Source organism: Chaetodon auriga, chromosome 11 (assembly GCF_051107435.1).
Source record: "Chaetodon auriga isolate fChaAug3 chromosome 11, fChaAug3.hap1, whole genome shotgun sequence".
Taxonomy (NCBI): Eukaryota; Metazoa; Chordata; class Actinopteri; order Chaetodontiformes; family Chaetodontidae; genus Chaetodon; species Chaetodon auriga.
In genome coordinates, this window is record NC_135084.1 from 3,138,971 (window position 1) to 3,161,326 (window position 22,356).

Genomic DNA, 22,356 nt, shown 5'->3' on the forward strand with positions numbered 1-22,356 from the left:
TGTGTTTGCTCGTAGTGTGTGTGTGTGTGTGTGTGTGTGTGTGTGTGTGTGTGTGTGCACCATGTGCGCGTAAAGAAAAAGAAAGAAAGAATGAAAGAAAGAAAGCGGGAGAGAGAGAGAGAGAGCGAGCGAGCGAGAGAGTAGGGGCTGTCCTTTCAACAGTGGACCTGTCACACACAATATTTAGCATGAAGTCAACCCCCTCCCACCCCCACCCCTCCTTCCTTCCCTATACTCTGTGTGGGGATCGAGCCTCACTCCTCCACAGCCTTCATGTCTGACAGCACAGAGGGAAGAAGAAGAGGAAGAAGGAAACTGACTGACTGACGTTTTTTTTTCTGACTTTCTGACGCGCCGTGGAACTTTTTGTCCATGTCACCAGCAAACCTGAGGCCAGGACACCCATCAGCCTGCAGCAAAGCTCTTTGCCTTTTCCACGGATTAATTTAACCAGACCGGGAGTCGATGTAAGTGCAAATAACCGCACTTTTTTTTTTCTTCCTATTTTTGTCTCTGTGTGTCTGGAATCCATCCAGCGATTGTATTTGTGCGTAAAAGTTGGCAAAACCTCTCCGAGGTGTGAAACAGGGGCTTCATTAACTCTGTGCTAAAGTGTCGTTCGCAGCTTTCCACAATGTCAGCATCGCTTGATTCTTCATGTGGGCCTACAAGTTAAAGCGCCAAGAATAAGCTTTTAGGGGCTCTGGACATGGCTTGAAACACACAGAAAAAGAAGAACAGCAGGAGATGACTTTTGGCTGTGCGTCCACGGAACAGATAATAACGCCAATGAGAGGCAACGCATCAGCCATTCCATTCAGACAAAACGTTCACCGTGATCACAAATAGTTCAAACAATATTTGAAACTCTTAAATGAAAAAAAGGAAACACCCTCTGCGTAAAGGTTCCATGAATATTTGGCCTCGCGTTTTTTCGGTTTTATTATCAACTCTACAGTGCTGTGTTTCAAACGGAACGCTTCATTTATCAAAGGCCGAAATTCTGTGTGCGTGTTTGAGGCCTTTGGGCAGAAAAAAGTAGACTGTTTAGGAACTGACAAAGCGTCGCTTCCACGCCCCAAAAATGCCTTTTAGACAACCCGTTATACTAAATTGTCATGTTTACAGCTTTGTATGTTGTTTATTTTTCCCCAAATTCTAAGAGATCGCAGAGGCGGACGTTGTGAAAATATTTGGGACGTCAAAAATGTTTGGAGATGTGGATGAAATTGATAGGCGGCAGGTGGCTGCCGGGACCACAGCAGACCGTGGACAGAAAAACAGAGCAGGACCCCCACACACACACCCTCACCCCCCCAACCCCCATACATACATGGATACGCGCGCACGCAAACGCATACCCAAACTTCAGTCTCACATACGCTCATAATATTTACGTCCATTTTTCAAACATTATGGCGAGATCATCTCAGGTTTTTAAAGTTTTTATATTAAGACTGAATATTTATTCTTGACTTTGGAAACAGTAGTTTTCACTACTACTTTTACAACAGCAAAAACAACAACAACAACAACAACAAGCAATAATAATAATAATAATAATAATAATAATGACAATAATAATGACAATAATTAACGTCCACCTATCTTTTTCTGAGGCTTTCTACAATGTCTTCCTCAGGGGGATTTTTCACATTAAAATGTTTCTTATTGTCCACGGCCCGTTGTTAGACCGAGGCTGACACACTGGAGCCCATTCGGCTTCACTCGATTTAAATACATTCGTGAATAAAAATACTGTCGTTCTGGAAATTATAAGGGGAATTTTCATTGAATAGTGGAGCCCACAATGCAAGAGTCGTGAACAGATTTGTTATATTTAGATTTTATATTTTACAATAAAAAGGCCTAATCCGTATTTTATGGTTTGGCATGGTTTATTGCTAAACTTACTAAAAAAACAAAAAACAAAAAACAACTAAACCATGAACTTTTTTTGTTTGTTTGTTTTTTAGGCCGCTTTTTAAGTTTGTCATAAATGAAATGAAAGGCCGGGCAGATCCTTTCGAGAATCAGAGTTCCTCCGGCAGGCCTTCAGTTGGTGTCCTTTTTTGCATGTGCTCTCTGGTCAGGACATATGAAAATACCATTTGTTTAATCGAAGTTTACGTTTGGCCTCAGGGCGCAATGTAAATGGTTATCAGCCGACCATGTGCGACAGAGCCAAGTGAAGGCCACGGCCTGCTGAGCTGAGGCCGGTGCTGCAGGCTGAGCGTCACAGCGCATCTCTGTCCGCTAAAACATTTAGAAATCTTATTTCATTTCAAAATATTTCCTCAGTTTGTCATTTAAGTGAAGAAATACACTTCATTACCCTTAACAACAACAACAACAACAACAACAACAACAACAACAACAACATCAACTTTATTTCAGACTCATGGGTCCATATCATTTGACCTCAACACGCACAAATCCAAGAACTCACATAATAACAAAGCGATTAAAACAGCCAAAAATCTACATTTACATACATTCAAAGTCGAATACTATTTCGTTAATTGTATTTAATTTCTATGCGTTTAACTCCTTTAAATTTAGGCCTACTCAAATTCACATTCTTATAATATCATCACTTACATTTAACGGTGCATCTGTTAATAAAATCGACAATCATCATGTTATCTATACTTTAGTATTTTAAAATGATAAATCTCACATTTCCCTGGACTAATTTCAATCATTTCCTATAAATTAGAGACGTTGTTTTACACTTCTTGAGTCAGTTCAGTGAAATATATTTTTGGTGTACTGTAATAAATTGTTGATGTAGAAAGGCTCTGTATTAATCACTGTTGTGGACTTCTATTGGCTTCCACAGCCAATTATTCGTCGGCTCTCTTTGCATGGAGGAAGGACTGCTCGGCCTCAGTCCCTCAATCATATGCAAATGGATGTTATAGGAGGGCAGAAATTAACATCTACAAACATTGGACTGAAATTCCATCTGCCGCCTCTTCGAGGAGGCCCTTAATAAGTTCTCAGACAGCAAAGTGACACACATCTTAATCAACTCTTAATCCCGGGAATTAATTCTCGACGCGTTTATGAATAATTCCCGGGCTAATGCCTGCAGTCCGTGGAAATGCAAGCAGTCTGCGGCGCGCACCGCCAGATGGACCCGGCAATCTCCCGAAAAATGAGAGGATTTTTGCTTCCATTATTATTTTTTATTATTATCTCCAGATATATATTTTAATGAGATCGGTGTCACCCTGCGACTGCTTATGCAAAGCGCTCAATCTTATGCAAACCGGAGACTCTCATCCTGCAGTTGATTTGCGTCCATTTCTGAGCAGGAGGCCCCCAGCATTAAGAGTAAACATACAGTCCCATCCGAGCAATGTTTTCGGCTTTATTTAAACACAGAAGTAGCGCAACAGCATGTCAGGTGGATGTGGAGGTGGAGGTGGCGGCTTCCGTGCCGCAAGTGCACCATGAAATAGCCTGAGCCCCGTGGTAGGTGAGAGGGGGGTTCAAGCTGAAGCAGATCAGCTTTCTGATGTTCATAAACTGCTCTGAGTCCGCTCACACTGGGACGTGTCCCCGCAGAGGGGAATCAGCATCAACACAGCCACCATTTAAGCATTAGAGTGGCTCAGTGATCAATGTAACTGTCAGATACTGAGCACCTCAGCATGCTCGTTAGCTCAGTGATAGCTTGTTGGCCATATTGAGCTCAAAGGGAGGGGGAGAGGGGCTCTTGATTTTGGAAATATAATCATGTGGCGCCCCGGGTGTGTGTAGCTGGGATGGGAGGGGGGCGAGGTGGAGGCGTACTGACACCTTGTTCTGGACAAAATGACTGGCTTGCATCACCCGCACGCCCCTCGCTGCCAAGCCAGCCAGCCTCTCAGCACCACATTGACACCAGGCCGTCTGTCCATCCATCACTGCCACAGTGGATATAGTCCCCCAGGCTGGCTCATGTTCATATTTCTGACCAAAATACTGGACCTTGCTGATACTAGACCTGGGCTCTGCACTCACAAAGGGACAGCTGTTGCTCTGTCAGGCAAGCATCTTACCCTGACTGAACTGCTCCAGCTGCCACTGGGACCAGTTTGTGGAGTGTCTTTGATTTTAAAACCCAGAGAAACGGCTCAGCACACATCGGCAGCAAAGGTAATGCTGTTTAAAACCAAAAAGTAAATGGTCTAATTTTAAAAACTTCCTTATAATATCGAAGTTACATGTGTGTTGAATTCATCTCCTGTTACTTCTTTTGCTGTAGCCTACATTTGTGCTGAGTGGTGTTACTTTCACAAGGGGAAACATCAGCTCTGCCTCAGTCAAAGGGACATTAAACAGTTTTAACTTCCTTGAAAGAAGTCAAAAGAACCCTTCAGCAAAGGTGATAGCATGACAGTTGTTATGTTTGCCAGATCAGTAATTTGCTGCCAGCAGTTTAGGTTATGCAACCCGTTCTCCGTTATGAACACAGTGCTACAGCTCTATCAGATGAGGCTTTCTGAAATGTCAGACCAGGGCTGTTTGCAAAACTCAAACACAAAATGAGATAAATGTAAAATCAAACTTGCTACTTACAGGAAAGCCAACAAATGAAGTTCAATTTCAGGTCACATTTTGACAACCCTTTGAAAACCAAAAACAGGCAGATCATTTGCTCTCATTCAATGAAACTGAAGAGGAAAATAAACAACATTTGTGCAGTTATGAAAACGGGAAAACTGATCTTTTTAACTCACAAGTCAACTTTAACCCACAAATCCATATCAGAGGCTCATTAATCCAAAGCCTCAACACAGAGGGAGCGTGCTTAGCGAGGTAATCTCTCTACTGGAAGGTTTGACCTTATCCTTAGTCTCACATCTTTTTTCCCAGGGATGCAAAGATGGCCTCTGGCCGACAGAAGAATACCCATTTTCCTGTCTCCTAATCTTTTGTGAAATGCTTTGGCCATTCTCACGAATACTAAACAAAAAACAGATGCAAGTCTTTCTTTAAAGTCTCCGGCAAATGTTACTTGTGTTTGCAGTGACAAATATTAGAAGTGCATTAGGCAGCCTTTCTAAGTGTTGAGGCTTTGTCTGTGTGGCCAAAAGAAGACGGCGGATGTGTTTGATGGAAGAAAATGTTGACTCACCTATCAGGTGTCCTAGATATTCACTGGTAATAAGGTGCTAAACCTTTCATCAGAATATGCAGGTTGGCTTTAGTGCAGCATTATGATGCTTTGTCAGAGTGACTGAAATAATGTTAAGTGAGGGTCAGGAAGAGTTTAAGGGGAAAATGATGACAGTGTTCATTTTTGTGTGCCAAGTCAGATTTTACTGAAACCATTGAAATATGGAGCTCTGTGTGAAGTGGTTGCTGACAAAATAACAAAGCAACCTCTATTCGATGAGTTTTTATAACTTTTAAAACCCATTTTAAGTGGATGAAATAGCTTTTAATGTGAATTTCCTTTAAAACTGGACTATTCACATCATTAATGATAAATGATTATTTATGAAATTGATCACAGTTGAGTTTTAGAATCCTTGTGTGTCTTTAGTGCTTGAAGCTATAGATTTATGTTTAGCTGCTGAAGTGGAAGTCTGTCATTTCTGTGACATTTCCTTTACAGGAAAGCACAAAATATGTCAGACAAGTTTCCTGAGAAACGGACCTGACATGCAATGGAATTTTGAATATACTGTATTCTTGTGGCAAAGACGTTTGTTAGAGGTGTTGCACTTTAGGCTGGAGGACACAGTGTGTTTTCAAGATGTGACAGCTTGTGTGCTGAGAAAAGTAAGAAGTAAGAAAAGCACTTCACTGATTTCACCAACAGTAAATGAAAACTGGAGATACTGATCGACTGTATGCAGTTTTTAGTAGAATTTTCATATTACAGCAGAACAAACCTCTAAGTGATTAATTTCTCTTTAATCTAAATTCTATTTTTGCCATCTATTATCTCTGTCTTTAACTTCAAATTTGAACTTTTATCTGAGTCTTCAACAGAGTCTGAACTAACATTACTGAGGTCATATAATCAGAATTGTGTCTGAGTGTTGTGTTGGTGTGAAGAGGAGTTTACATTCTACAGCTGGAACCAAATTACACATGGCAGGGTGTGAAGGTGGATTCTGATACCTTTCTGTCAAAATATCTTGCATTTGTATTTCGAAAAAAAGAAGTACATTTCTTTAAAATAAAAAAGATAATAAAGAGACTACGCATCCCTCCAAAAATTACAATAAATAAAATTACACTATGTTGCTGACTGAAAAAAATGTTTGCATCGTAGCAACTCATCCTCTTGTTTTAAAGAGTTTCAGTAGGAGGATTCAGCCTTGTCAGCTCTAAAAATAGAGCGGCTGATAGAGTGTATGAAGCGTGCGCTGATGTTCAAAGAGCGCCGAGGGAAATAATGCCATTTCAACAACTTCATATGGTGACTGTGAGTCTGGTTCAAGAGTTCAACCAAGTTGTACAATGTGTTGTTGTAGTCGTTTGACACCGTGCCATGCTCTGCACCCTGCCTCCCCCGCAAGGCTTCAGATTTAACCCCAGCACAAGTCACATGTGACTGGCACACAAAGGACTGGCACGGGGGCGGGCAGAGTGCGGGGAAGCACAGCGGGGCAGCTCGTTCTCCAGGGGCGAAGAGAGGCGAGTAGGAGTGACATATGCACCTTCCCCTGAAAATCTAAATTTGCTGCTTCCAAGTATAAAGCTCGTAACCACAACGCTGACTACACAGACACACAGACACACACACACACACACACACACACACACACGGTGGCAACGTCCAAACAGTCAGCAGGGATGGTTAAACCCCAGCTCAAAGTCACTGTTTGATTTTCAGAGATGAGGTTTATCGCCTTGTTAAATCTTTGATGACATGGATTCATTGTAGTCGACAGCAGCCTTAAGACTTTCCTCTAAAGCTGTAAACTTTAGGTTTTACTCACCAGTGTCCCGGTGAATGCAGGGTAAATAAAAGAAGGAGGGTAAGCAGTTAGCAGTACGCTGGGTTTAGGTGGGCTGAGCCTTCGTTTGACGCCTGCTTTATCCCTTTTACTCCTCCATGTAAATATGTGTGTCCCACATTTGATGCAGTGGTTTGACATTATGTTCAATACTTTACCAGCTTCTAAATGTAACATGACATCACAGGTATATTAAGTCACATGAGGACATCAGGAGGACCTGACTAGTTTTTGGAGCAAAACTCTTGATATTTGAGTCTTTGTCTTTCTGACTGTCGACATGAATTAGGATGTATTTTTTTGATAAAACACATATGAAGTGTATGACAGACATTATTCTTCTTTTTGGCTTCGTAAGTATTTGCGGCCATAAATAATCCCAACCGTCTCTCAGCTTGGATGGAGTGTATGTGCCCCCCAATGTTTTCGAGGTGTTAACTGCTCGGATAAATAAACGGCCAGCTATTTTTGGGCTCCATAGAGCAACAGTTCTACCTCGCCGGCTAGAATTTGGCTTGGAAATGTCATCCTGTATTTTACAGCAATAACTCTATTGCTCTCCACATGAAGCTCAAAATAGAGTCAATTCAGGGCAGGTCTTGTTATAGCTGCTTATGTCAGGATCATATAAAGGGATCAGGATTACACCCACAACCAGGGGTGAATGGAAAGATCAAAGAGAAAATAGAAACAGATTGCACCACCAAATTAATCAAATACACACTCAAATGGAGTCCATACTGACAGAAATACATTGATACTTTCCCCAAATAGGAAGCAAAATAAGAAGAAAGCAGGGTGTGTGTTTGAAAGGGACACAGCAGGTCAGGTGTTCTCCAACCGAAATCACACATAAAATAAAATACATTTACATCAATCCAGCAATTAACACATTATGATGAAACTGCTAATCGTGTTTGTAATCCAACAAAAGGACCAGAAATGCTATTGAAATATTGTAGAATTAATGAAATGCAAAATTTTCAAAGTGATTCCATGTGGGGTTAAAGATTTTATGGTAAATTAGGTGCTATTTTAAAGGATGCAGGGTCCTTTTCTGCCTGGTCTTATTCATAAGGTGGAGATGAAACTATTTTAGTATTTGGAGTTTTTTTTTTTTTTGTTTCTTTGTTTTACGCTCATGTTTTTTTTTTTTTTTTTTTTTTTTTTTTTTTTTTTTCCCATGGAAACCTGTCCAGGAGAACTTCTGAAGACTGGTGGAATGTCGACAGTCTTTCTGTCAGGCTGCAAATGGCTCTGAAAAACTTAATCTCTTAATAGGTCAGCTGATGTGATGTCTGGGAGGCATAAACCAAGGCAGAAGAGTTCATAAAGCTTTTTGCTGTCCTAGATGAAGGTATCAGTTAATATATTAATGCCTGTGCATCTCTCTGAGCAGCCCGGGTGTACAGAGCCCTTACTGTTTCCCCGATGAAGTCATTGGAATATTAGATAAATAGGCGAGGAAATCAAAATAATCGAACAGATATAAAACAATGAATATATTATAATAACATGATGATGTAACCTTCACCTCTATTACAGTTGGAATATTGTTGTAGTGACAGGAGAACTTTGAAGTTAGGCCGTGCAGATATACTAATTAATAATTATGATTTCAGTACAATTCAGTGTGTTCATTTTACGCATTTCCAACAAAGACATGCTGGGCCGACATGGGCCGCACTCAGATGATTAAATGACGAGGGCCTGCCGCTGCGCCCCGTGTGACGGTCCACCTGAGGATGACAGAGCCTGACATGTCTGTCTGTGTGTCTCTCTGCAGAGCCTGGTTATGGATTTTAACCTGCTGACGGACAGTGAACCCCGCAGCCCTGCGCTGTCGCTCTCCGACTCCGGGACCCCGCAGCACGACCAGGGATGTAAAGGCCAGGACAACAGCGGTCAGTGAACACCTTTCACCATGTGCGTTGTGTGTGCATCTGTACATCTGTCCGGGCTGATGGTAGATACGGAGCCGACGTAGCTTTCCCAGCGCACCACTGGATCAAACCAAGATGACAGAAAACGTTCAAAATGGCTAATGGCGAGCATGGAGAATCCCGGTGCCGCAGATACGTGCAGTGGTGGATGTCATGCGGAGAAAGTATAATAATAATAATATCATCATTATTATAATAATAATAATAATAATAATAATAATAATAATAATAATAATAATAATCGGGAGCGGATTGCGTATTTCTGTACGATAGCTTTTATAAATTATGGATGCAAACTGGCTCCAAAACAAACAGGCTGTAATTCCTTTGTGCTTTAATAACAGACCTTCAGCCTGTTCTGTGCTCAGTCTGTCTGCATGCTGGATCATACCGAGGAAGCAGGAGATAACCATTCCCGCTGTGCGATCAGTTCTCCGATTACGCACTCAGGTGTAGTTCTGGCAGTTTAATCCAGGTCATTTACTAAAAAGAAAACATGCTCTAAACTACGCAGCATTCTGCTTGTAAACGGCTGTAAGAGGAATGAAATAAAACTCGGCGTCAGTGTGCAGAGACTTGATCCTGAAACCAAAGCCTCTTTAATTGGAGAGCTATTTGTGTGAGTTCCTCTGACGCTGATCCGGCTCAGGCGCAGGTGATGGCCTCTAATAACATATCACTCATTTGACTTTGAATATGTAAATTCATTGCAAATGAGCGAAAGCTATTTCTCCTGAGAGCATCAGACTCACAGCGCGGCGCTTGATTTGATTCAGAGCACAATCAAATCAAGCAATATCTCATTTATTATGATCGACCTGATCATCTGTATTTGATCATCTATAGACTCTTTGAATTATCTGCAGCTGATAATAATAATAATAATTATAATACTAATAACAATAATATATCTAACGAATAAATGGTTAACTAAGGCTGACATTCCATGAGGACATTAAACTTACAGACTGAAAGAGAGAGGGAGAAAAAAAAAAGTTAGACTTTGTTTTGAAATATTTGGGGTTTTGATATATATTAAATCAAGATTCACTCACTTTTCTTAAGGCATCTAGCAGCTTGATCCGAGTGTTCTTTGGTGGAAACAGGTGGTAAATGCTGCCTGTTGATTGGTGGATTGTGACATAATTCTTGATGAGGATCAGCTGGAGGTCATATTTTGTCAGTTTCTTCTTCCTCTGCTTTCATAAACTTGCAGTGTGATCAGGCCTGACTGCCCCCGTGACAAATAATCACAGGGGCAGGTTTTCTGAACTCCTCCATAGAATATCCGCTCGTAACCCACCCACCTGTCTATCTTTATCTGCTGTATGTGTGTGGCTGTCTGTGTTGATGTGTGTGTAACCCAATCTAATTGCTAAACTGTGTGAGGTTAGAAATACAGTCTTAACAAACTGTCAAACACCAACTATTCTGGAAAGAACTGTGGCGTAATAATGCTTCCATGTGGCTCGTCTTCTCAAGGACTCGTGTAGCTCATAAAATCTTTCATAATTTAGTCTTTAGTAAAACTCATTTGCTGTCTGTCTCTGTTGGGACCTGCTGCTTTTATAGGGCCTGAATGTCAAATTGATGATATTAACAAGGCCCAGATGGTGTATATGTATGCAAGCACAGCAGAGAGAAACAGAGGCAGTTTTTACATAAATCCCTTATTCACGGGTATCTCAGTTGCATGTCTTTTGCATAGATGGATGGATTTTATTTGGAAGGTAAACCACCATCCACCATGCTGGGGATGGGAGGTTTACCCTGTTAGAAAAATGTGGTAAGGACTTATGTACTTATTTTACATCATACAATTATTCTTATCATTGTTACTTCTTTGTAAAATGAAATCTAATTGACATGTTTTTATTAAACACATATAGTTCCACATGAAGCCTTAAATATTTGCCTAAGTGTTGAATCTGTGTACTGTTCAATAACATGACTTAAAGAAAATAAAAATCATTTCTTCTTTTGCAATAAAATATTAGGAAATATTATCTGCTAATATGATGCATATTATACATTCTATATTTAAAAGCTGACACATTGCAGGCATTTTATACGGGTCAGTATGTTGAGGTTTAAATCTGAGTACTTCAAGGCCAGTAAATAAAGAGTTCAGCATTTCTTTGACCATTTTTCTTAATGCTGGCAATGCGGGAACTCAAATGTAGACGTCAAAGTTTCTTTGTACAGTTCCAGAGATATTAGTTTTGGTTTGTGTCAGCGCTCTCTGAGTGTAGTTTGCATTGTGGGGACTCCTCACATCAGTATCTGTACAGTTTCTCCTGTGCTTTCTTTCTGAGAGCAGAGAGAATTGAGAGAACACTCATCATGAATGATTTCTGAGGCTGGCATTTCAAACATATTTTGTACAGTTAATTGTGTGCTTTTGTTCCCCTTTATAATGAACACAAACCCCAACCTTTAATCTGGACTTGGTTATACTGAAGGATGATACGACTGCCACATCTGACCACACCAAGCCCGTGCCACAGCCATAGACGAGTGTACTACCTCACACCCATGACTTAAGAGCAAGTTTGGCAGCCAGCTTTTAAAAGCACCTACCTGGACACCGTCGTCCATGTTTCGTCGTTATTGCTCTTTGATTAAGTGCAGAACATGACAGCCTTTTATTTTTTTGTCTTTTCAGCTGTGGAAAAGTGATTTTGTTAAAAGCCTCTTGCAGGTCTTTTCCAGATTAAAACCCTCTGAGAAGCTGACCTGCGACGGCTTTGTCATGTCGGCACATTATCAGTCAGATTGCTCCTATTGTTGGTCAGCGCGTCGCTCTAAAAAGGGCTGCCCTTTTCTCTGTATTGTATTATAGACTTTGGCCTTAAGTGACAGCTTACCCAGTGTCAGTTTACTGCCAGATAACAGCCTCGGCCTGGCCCTTATTGGTTTTGCTGGTGGCCCTGTGGAGCCTCTTTTTAAACCCTGCTGATCATTTCGAACTGCTCCAAGAGCTAAGCCCTTGCCAAACAGAGCCCAACTTGCCCCAGTCACAAAAGCCTGATCCGTAGGATTAGCTGGCAAGCTAATTTCACTTCTTTCTGTGAGGTCCTCAAATTGCGGGAGTAAGATCTGGCAGAGAAGAGCCCTGGCAGACATAACATGGATGTGTGGTCCCTTAAACTCACTGCGCTGGGGGCCAAATGCAATCACTCACTGCTCCTGCACATCTTTGAACCTAATGCAGTGTTTGGAATCATTCTCTCTTGGCAACGTCACACCCATGCTTGTCAATTTCCAGCCTGTGGGATGGAGGGATTTCAGATGATGTTTGATCTGTCAATATTATCCAGTCAGTTTCAGCACGGATTGGATAGTGCTGATGCAATCTGGGGTGAAAGGTGTTAGAATAGTGTGCTGTTTCACCGATACAGAATGTGTTCGCTTTTGAAGTGTTGACACTGCTTCTCTATGCAGAATTCAGCCAATTAAACCTGCAGGAGCAGGGTTCAGATGTTCTGCAAAAGAGCTCTGCTTTCAGCTGCTTCCAGTGTATGTTTAAGAAATTCTCAGCATGAGTGTGTATGCTTTTTTTTTAATGTCAAATTAATTTAGTGCATTAAATGCATTCACCGTGTGCTACAGGGACACTTTATTACAGATCCCATAGAATCCTAGTTATTCTCTAGAAAGACCTTGAAATCTGTGGAAACCTGGTACTAGATACAGGGAAACAGACAATGTTCAGTTGGTACATTTCCATTTAATTAACTCAAATTCATCTCTAACCTGCACAGATAGTCTTTTACTCACGGCACAGCAGGGCAGGTGCTCAGGTGCTTCAGGGAATAAAGCTTCCAGTTAGAAGGGAATATTCATTCATGGAAATTCTAATATCTTCTCTTTAAATCAGTTCTTTTTCAATCGTCAAGCTTTAAGTAGTTCCTTCTAAGGAGATTTCAACAACAGCAAATATATAAAATTCATCCAACTTAATCTGCTCTATTTTAAATGCAGGGTGGAGGCGACTAAGCACATTTAAATACCAACTAGGTAAAAATGTTGAGATACTTCAGTGCTTCCATTTGATGCTGCTTTATACTTCTAATCAGGTACATTTCAGAGTGAAGCACAGACAGTAATACAAGTTTACATACCAGCCATAGTGTATAATCAACAATTAAATGGTATATTTGTATGGATTAAACTACCCAGCATTCTAAAATGTGTTCAAATTATCTCCACCTCCACCTGCGACGACACTGAAATGCTGCTGACATATTCAAATAACTCTGATAATCCACTGATTTAATATATATGATAACGCTGTGAAACATGACATTCTGCATAATGAATACTTTCACTTTTGATGCTTTAAGTACGTTTTGCAGATAGCACAGTTGAACTTCACCTCAAGTGAGATTGTGAATGCAGACCTTTTATTTATGATTGACTTTCTTTACATTGTGGTACTTTTAATGGACTAAATGATTTGAATACTTCTCACCACTGTCTTCTCATCTGTTATGTTATAACAATATTTTTTTTTTTCCTGATTCTTACAGACTCATACGTGATTGTGCAAATGCATATTTTGCCTCCTTGGAACACTTTATCCATTTTCTCTATAATTAGCACAAAATTACATACTGTAATACTTTCATTAACAAATTCTGGTAAAATAAAGTGTAACTACTTTTAACAATGTGTGAAAAAGATTTTATTTTATTTATACTTTTGTTTAAAGGTCATGCTGACATCCTTTCATCAGTATCACTGTGATACAAAAAGAAAACACTAGTTTTGTGATAATTTTGGTTAAAATTCTAATTTTGACTAAGTGGGGTGAGAGGTGTTACCACCAGGGCAAAGGGTCCAGGAAAGTGTGGCAGTTAGTTTGATTTATTTGACTACAGATTTGTTTTTGTAATGGATCACTAAAGCATTTTACACAGTGAAATGATGGGGACCTTAAGGCAACATCTGCATTATCGCCTAATCTTGAGGCCCTGTCCTGTTGAGGGGCCCCAGTTTAAAATCTAATTTTATTGCCAGTTTCAAATTCTGTTTATTCTGTGCTTACATGGTGGACACTATTGAATACATGTGTGCTTAATCAAGCTACATACATACAAGCGTGCGGGCCAATAGGCACCTACAGCTCCTACTGGGTTCATACAGTCCTGAGTGTAATGCAACATGACAACAAACTAATGAACAATGCCAGCACACATGTGTGTAGTTTGTAGCTGTGAAAACCTTTTTTAATATTGAAAAATACATGAAAACAAATGATAATAACCCTCTATCTCATTTCATGTTGTGTTTTCACAATATTTCACTTGATTGAAGTTTACACAATCTTTTCACACATTTTCAATTATTTTTTTATTTATTATTATTTTTTAATTATTTTCAATTCAATCATGTATTTCCAGAAAAACAATTCCACAGCTTCAGTTTCCTCTGTACATCCCTATCATTCTCAAAACACTACGTGAAATATTCCACATTGACATCTACAGCGTGCATTTCTACACTGTTTTAGTACAATTATCTTCAAATTACCCAGAGATGCATTGATCAAAACAGACTACATTCATTTCATTCATTATGTCTGAATTTATGTATGTAGAGAATATAAAAATAATAATATATTATCATTTTATATTAATTTTTTTATGGAACATATCACATTTTTAACATTACTGTAGTAAGTCCTAAATACTGAAATCCACAATTTTGATTTGAATAATTCTTATTGTAACTGACGACCGCCCCAAAAAAGTTTTTAAATGCATGTCATAGTCTTCATCGTTTATGGAGTTTGCTCAGTTGTTTTAGAGATAAGCATGGAAACTATGGCCATCACATTGTGCTGTTTAACTGCTATCTTGAGGGTCACGCTCAGTTGTTTTGCTGTCATTGGTGCGTCATGTTGTTCTGTCTGCTCTCCTCTATCTTTCTAAGATGAACGTCCCTCCAACTGTTCTTATGAAATCATTTTCCTTCCTGTCTGTCTGTAGACGCAGAGAAATCCCACCAGAACCAGCTGGATGAGTCCAGCGCTGAGGATGGCTCTCTGAAGAAGAAGCAGCGGCGGCAGAGGACTCACTTCACCAGCCAGCAGCTCCAGGAGCTGGAGGCCACCTTCCAGAGAAACCGCTACCCTGACATGAGCACCAGAGAGGAGATTGCAGTGTGGACCAACCTCACTGAAGCGCGGGTCAGGGTGGGTACACACAACTCTGCCATGGTTCCTCTGGAACAGAGAACACGGACCATATTTTTACGACAGCAGCTCATTTCAATGATGACGCCCTCCTGTCTGGTTGAAGGTGTGCTCATTAGTGAAGTGTAGTATTTAGTGAGAATGAAAGGCGTCAGAATTATGGAGCAAATGCAAATCATCTGAAAAAGATGGAAAGAGTCTTTTGGGCCAACTGCTGCCCATATCAACTTAAAAGGCTTTGGCTGCCCCCAGTGGCCAAAAAAAATCTATTCACACAGATTTAAAGTCTATTAGGTGCTTTCAAGACAGTAGGGATTTTGATTTCTGTCATGTTCAGTTTAAGCTGTTAATAACCAACACTTAGCAGTTTTCAAAATCTTTAAATTTGGATATTACCTGAATACAGTATAGAAAAAAAAAGTATAAGGTTAGAGTCCTCCCATGGATACTGGTGTAATATTATTGCGACAAATCTAATAAGTGTTGAAATCTGCCATTATTATTTCCAAAGGTAAATACGGGTCCAACCCTAATCATTTTGTAGTCTTCTTGACCTCTGCCAGATTATACAAATCAATTTCCAGCGATGCTACAACAGGGAAAATATACAAGTCAGAAATGGTCAGAAAATAGAAATATTTCAAATGCTAGGTGAGATGTTTTATTCCCTTCTGCCAAAGTTTAAGTTCACTCACTGAACTTGAATGTCAAAGGTGCAGCAGAGTGTGCCTACGCCCAGTGGTTTGGTCGTTGTAGCTATATGGAGCAGGAGGACACACATTCTGATGGATGACAATACAGTCGCTGGCCTGCCTGACAAGTAATGGATCAAATTAATGTTGGCTGGATGAAAGGTCACATAGCATGCACTCATGGTTGTTATTTTGAAAGGACAACAGACTACATCCTTAGTATCTATCAGTGGCCCTTCTTCCCCCTGCATGCAGGCAGACTCTTACATGCCCAAAATACTTTGCCTGTCAGCTTGATTCATGTGATTTGTCAGAGAGCTGTTGTTAATCATCACCGTTGCAGCCTGACGGAACATATTGATAACACTCAATTGAGGGTCTTGGGGTAGAGGGTGTCATGTGCTGTAGAGACTGTAAAATCCTTTGAAGCAAATGTATGATTTGTGATTTCAGGCCACATAAATACAATTATCTCAACTGAAACATATTGATCAAGATCATGTGATGGGAACATCAGAGTATACCACAAAAACAGCTCATATGCTCCACATTTTGTGGTTTACAGCTGCTGTGAGCAACATCTCAGAATCCAAAACATTTTAATCTCATGGTGACACTAGAGGGAAAGTCAGGGGATCATCAAAATCTATAGATACATCATCTGAGAATGGCAAACATCTGCACCAAATTGTCTGCATAGATGTTTAGATATTTCACTGGATTAATGAAAAATCTGCCCTGCTGGTGGTGCTCGATAAAAGGCCAATGGATCGCCAGAGACAGTAGGATTCATCCTGTCGGGGCCATGAACGTGTGTTGAAAAGTTTGCAGCAATCCAAACGGTTGTTGAGGTAATTCAGTCTGGACCAAAGTGGTGGACGAATGACATGACTGACTGTGTCTCTGTTTCAGCACCACAAGAGCTTAAATATATCAAAATACTGGGTGGGTCATAAATCTTACACAATATCATATATTATATGTTAGTTAACCTTCATTTCTCAGCAATCTGTTCTGGCTGTACTAGCACGTCAACATCTTGTGCATGGGAGACATGATTCTAGGAGTACACATAAGCAGCTCACTATGTATTTTGTATTTAGAGACCAGTTTGCTCACAGAAACACTGAAATATGTTCAGATGCAATTTTCAGTGCTTCAGAGTTCAGTGCTAACATTTTATTGTTAAGACAGATTACAGTGTGGTTAAGGCATGGTTAATTAATGGCACTCATTAATTATATTCTGCATGAACAATGAGTCAAATATGTAAAGTGAAAGGTGTTCCTCATATTGACAGACCACAGAGGATCACTCACTTTACACCGCCTGTCCAGCAAAGGAGACAGAAAATACAGTTTCTTCAGAAATCTGTGGAGACCAAACTAGAGCGAAAAGCAGATGGAATGTAGGACTCATCAGGTGTTTAAAAATATGACTCACGCTAAATATCATGCAGCTCCATGTTTACAGGATCTGTAAACAGGCAACTGTTTGCTAGCAACTGCATGAGGTGATAATATATCAGATATACAGCCTTTTACGCCAGTGGCCCAAAAATCAGTAAATACAGGTATAAGGTTCAGCAAGTTGAATGTGTTACTTCCACACCCTCCACTTTCGTTACTCTACAAAAATGTCACACTACTTCCTGCAAATACTTCCTGCATTGGCACTGAATGTTTCAGTTGGGCATTATTCCATCAGAGACTAGACTGCTCATGACATCAGGGTATTTTTTCATGTTTTAAAGGTGATGCCCACAGTATGCTGACATCACCAAGAATCATTAGCCTAGATTTAAAATGAACGCCGGAGTTACATATATTTCTCCATTAGGATCTCAGAACTTCAAATGTTCAAACAAATCAGAATCAGTCAGAATATAGCCTGTCTGCTGGGAGTCCTCCTTTTGATTCTAAAGTCAGCCATAGACAGGCAATACACTTTAGACCCACCATCATCAGGAGTCTTTGATTGTTTGATTTACATTTACATTTACATTTACATTTTGATCTCCTTCTAATGCAATCATTTGACTGTTTCACAGAAGATGAATGAATATGGCTGCAGATGAGCCACTGAATAACCTTGACATTGAGCCTTTTCCACAAACCTTCAAACAGCATTGCCTCAGAGTCAGAGTAAAGATTGGGTAGCTTCTGTCCTCTGGCGTGGGGTTTCCCCTGCTGTCACTGAGTGGGATGGAAAACTTGGAGTCATGCACTTTATACTCAACATATTAATGATCAACAGCATTCTGTTACTATAATAACAGAGGATTGGATGATACACAGCATGCACGCAAAGGGGGTAGAGACACGGCTGTGTATCAACACAGGAAAGGCCTGTAAAAGTTTTACGAGGATTAAAGAGATAGAATATTTGATACCAAATCATTTTAATATAAAATAAATAGATGAATGTTAACAGATGACCAGGAAATCTCTGTCAGATACTGTATTTGTATCCTTTTATATCTGCAAATGAAATGTTTGTCCACAACTTTACACTTTCATTTTGAAAAACCTGCAATTTAGATTTCCACTAAAGCTTTAATCCAATTCATATCCTCCAAATATAGGACCATAAAATGACAAATGTGGAGACTGCTCGTCCCTGACATTTGTTTCATTGGGCTCTCACTATTCAAATAAGTCAATTATTAGTTTTAATAAGCCTTGCCTAATATGACTGTTTGATGATACACCTCAAGTTACTTTCTGGGATCATTATTTCTTTCAAATATTCTGGATACATATGCACACGATATTACTGACAGTATTTGAGAGGGGTTAGGATACTCTGACTGGATGTGCTTTAGAATTAGACTTTATTGACTCCTGAAACTTTCTGATAAGTTAAGGAAAAAGTCATTTAAAAATATCTTCTTCACTCATATTTTTTTCTTTGTGTGGAAAAATAACACTAGTCTAAATTATATGAGAAGCTTTGAAAACATCTCATGTTTTTTAATTGACAAGTGGGCAAAATGATTCACTCCTGTCCAGTTAGGCCTGACTGACTGACTGTGTGCAGGTCACTGATTTACTGGAATAGATTTTACTTCACATTTCTTCTTGCCCAGTCACTGCCATTTCAATCTTCAAACTAATCTTACCTTTCTGTCCATGACTTCCCAGCAGCTTCAAATGGTGTGTGTACGCTGAATGAGCCTCCACAATTCTAATTTTCCTAGAGTCTGCCTTGAGAGATGCACTGCTGGTCTCATCATTACTCATGCATACTGCACACATAAGCTTTATACTTTACAACATTATGTTATGTTTTTCTTAATTTCCCTTGGCCAAATAAATGTCAGCTTGGAAGCCACTCACTCTACATCATATTTGTTCAAGCCTTTTAAAAAAGCTGTAACTTTCAAAGTAAAACATATAAACTGGTCCATGACTCCCATATTTTAGTGATATTAACCTGTTCCCATTTTTCCCACACATTTTCTTGAGTGATGGGATCTTACAAGAAAACAAGAGAATCTGCAAAGTTAGAACAGTTTAGGCTATTTCACTTCAGAGATATCAACATTTGTGTTTTCCTTTGTCCTCTCACTGCTCTAAGGTGGGTGGTGCTTAGTTAGAAAAAGGTGATGTCACATACTTCTGATCAAACCTATTTGTTATTTAGTCCCTAACCCTTCATGTTACGACAGAAATCTTGAGATTTGAAGTGAAGTTTTGAAGGGCCTTAATGGGAGCAGCAGGGTTGAAAGAGGGTTCATCAATAAAATGTATAATCATTCTTCTTCTCCTTTTGGATTCCACAGGTATGGTTCAAGAACCGGCGTGCCAAGTGGAGAAAGCGGGAGAGGAACCAGCAGGCAGAGTTATGCAAAAATGGCTTTGGTGCCCAGTTCAATGGACTCATGCAGCCCTATGATGACATGTACACGGGCTACTCCTACAACAACTGGGCCACCAAGAGCCTAGCAAGCAGCCCACTGTCCGCCAAGAGCTTCCCATTCTTTAACTCAATGAATGTAAGCCCCCTGTCATCCCAGCCTATGTTCTCCCCCCCTAGTTCCATCCCCTCCATGAACATGGCCTCTAGCATGGTGCCCTCAGCGGTGGCCGGGGTTCCCACTACGGGACTCAACAACCTGGGCAACCTCAACAACCTCAACAGCCCCACGGCACTGAATTCGGTAGCGGTGACTGCAGCCACATGCCCCTACGCCACCACAGCCAGTCCCTACATGTACAGAGACACCTGCAACTCCAGCCTGGCCAGTCTGCGGCTCAAGGCCAAGCAGCACGCCAACTTCGCTTACCCGGGAGTGCAGAACCCTGTGTCCAACCTGAGCCCCTGCCAGTATGCTGTGGATCGGCCGGTATGAAGACGAAGCTCCGACAACGACCTCTGACCCAGCCGACCAGTAAGTCCACAATTCCCCCACTTCACATCTCTTCAGTTCCATCTCTAAGCTGCCAAATGTGCTGCAGACTGGCAGATCATGTGGTGATGGTACTCAATGAGAATAATCTTCAGAACTGACAAACAACAATAGACATGCCCAGATGGACCACCGCACTTCAAAGGAATTCTCTCTAGTTTGTGAGACTTTGTTGCTGAACTGACCAACTGCTTAAAAGGATTTCTAAAGATTATTATCCATTATCATTTTTTTTCCTTCTTTTGAACTGCATGATTAGAGTAATCGTAGAAATGAAGGGTAAATAAAACATGGATGCTTCAACTGGACAGGTGGCCTATAAAACATCAAATGCAATCTTTGCTACTATCGCAGGAAAAGGGACCTGTGGTTGCAGTGTGGGAGAAATGGAGGATGTATATAATGGACTTTTTTTTTCTGTTTTGTATGTGACAAAAAAATATATGAAAATGTACTTTGAAGATGAGAAAAGCATGTTCTTTAAAAGCAAAGGCCCTAGGTTGATGTACTGTAAGCACATCCTGTAGGAACTTCAAACTTTGTTGTGAATTCTTCTCCCCTGAAGGTCAAAGGTCAGCTTGGACGGGCAAGAGGAGGCCAGTCCTGTAAAGTTAACACAACCTCAAGCGGTTAAACACAAATGCAACAATTTACTCACACCTATACCAGAATATCAGAATGATTTTTCAAGTAAAACTCTAAAAAGCCATTGAGTATATAGATTTGTGTGGTGTTATACAAAGGGAGTCCATGACTGTAAAAAATGTATGTAAGAGTGCAGTTGTCATAACAAAAAAACAAGCTTTTTTTCCTGGTGTAGCCTGCTTTGTCTCATTAAAGAACCAATTAAAGGATCTGTTTTTATGAACTACAAATGGATTTTCACATTGAGCTGAACAGTACATGTCCTTCCATGTCTCTAATCTATAGCCTATGACACACGCTAAAACACTATGTTCTCACAACAATGAGAGCAACACCATGGAAACCCCGACTCACTTCCATGGCAACACTTACGCAACGATGAAAGAGAGTAGTTGGCTGAAGAGGGAGAGGCGGGGAGATATAGATGTTCCTGATGGCTGCTCACTGATATGTTTGACCTACACTCCGAGCGGTAACCGCAGGCTATCCAGTAACACAGCAGGAATTCACAGAGGCCGAGGCTGAAGCAGCGCCAGGATTACATAAGGGCCTCAAGGAGCGAGGTGTCCCAGCGGAGGCACAAACGAGGAGTTAGCAGCCTGTCAGTCCCCATCAGCCCCTGCAACTGTTTATTGCTCTTTCCTTCGTTATTTTCTTTATGCTTGTTTCTAAGTAAATTCTACAAAGTCACATTTTAAGTCGTTTAGCCTCTCTAAAATATCTTGTCATGACGGTGGACATGTCTCAATGTTTATACCACTCAACAATTAAGTTCTTTCACAAACAAATTGGACTTCAGATACTACAGCTCATAGCAATGTAACTACTGCTCCTGTAATATCTTTAAACAGTACAAGTGCAAGATACAAGTGAAAAATATGTACACACTCGTGGTTTTAAAGAGGGCATGGACAGCAAAAGTTTGTAAGAGGACCTTGATTTTAGATGGATCAAAACAATAAATTTTACAGTGAAAGGGCACAGTACAAAAAATGAAATATAAGATAACATATAATTTTCATGAACAAATGTGGAGAATAAAAAGACTAAAAATAAAAGAATGAAACATTTTGCATTAAATTAAAAAAAAAAAATCTAATAATTTAGCCTTTTTCTTCTAATTACACCTCCGAACTGTGCTTACTGTTTTCTTCCCCCATGTTGCCCCTGGTTTAGAAATACTAAATTTTACAGCAATAAATTGGGCCTAGAAATACTTACATCAGCCTCAAAAAGGTATAACTTTACAAATGCAAACTGATATATTTTCAGGAAAAATAGAGAAAAATACCTCAGGGTCATCAGTGGCAGCTGTTGACATGCAATCAAAAAATACGAACCAGAAAGATTTTTCTTTGAGCAGAGCCATGAATCAGAGTCACCGGTCGGACAATACAATACAATAAAGTATACAAAAAATACTCACTGTCTGTACACTGGTCATACATGTCTCCAGTTTTGCTAATTCTCATGTTTTAAAATCAGTTTGATAAAAGTCAGA

At 40.1% G+C, this 22,356-nt stretch overlaps 1 protein-coding gene across 1 annotated transcript; it reads left to right on the forward strand.

The window, feature by feature from the left end:
* Positions 1-256: 256 nt before the first annotated feature.
* pitx3 (paired-like homeodomain 3) lies at positions 257-21,082 on the forward strand. Its single transcript, XM_076743218.1, has 4 exons — positions 257-467; positions 8,752-8,869; positions 14,902-15,107; positions 19,584-21,082. Exons 2-4 carry the CDS (start codon positions 8,761-8,763, stop codon positions 20,151-20,153), a joined length of 885 nt encoding a protein of 294 aa, XP_076599333.1. The 5' UTR covers positions 257-467; positions 8,752-8,760; the 3' UTR covers positions 20,154-21,082.
* Positions 21,083-22,356: the final 1,274 nt, after the last annotated feature.

Bases quoted from the DNA above. Each gene is read 5' to 3' on its own strand.
- pitx3 (XM_076743218.1), top strand. From the start codon at position 8,761: ATGGATTTTAACCTGCTGACGGACAGTGAACCCCGCAGCCCTGCGCTG. The intron at 8,870-14,901 runs GTCAGTGAACAC...GTCTGTCTGTAG, and splicing joins TAAAGGCCAGGACAACAGCG to ACGCAGAGAAATCCCACCAG. The intron at 15,108-19,583 runs GTGGGTACACAC...TGGATTCCACAG, and splicing joins TCACTGAAGCGCGGGTCAGG to GTATGGTTCAAGAACCGGCG.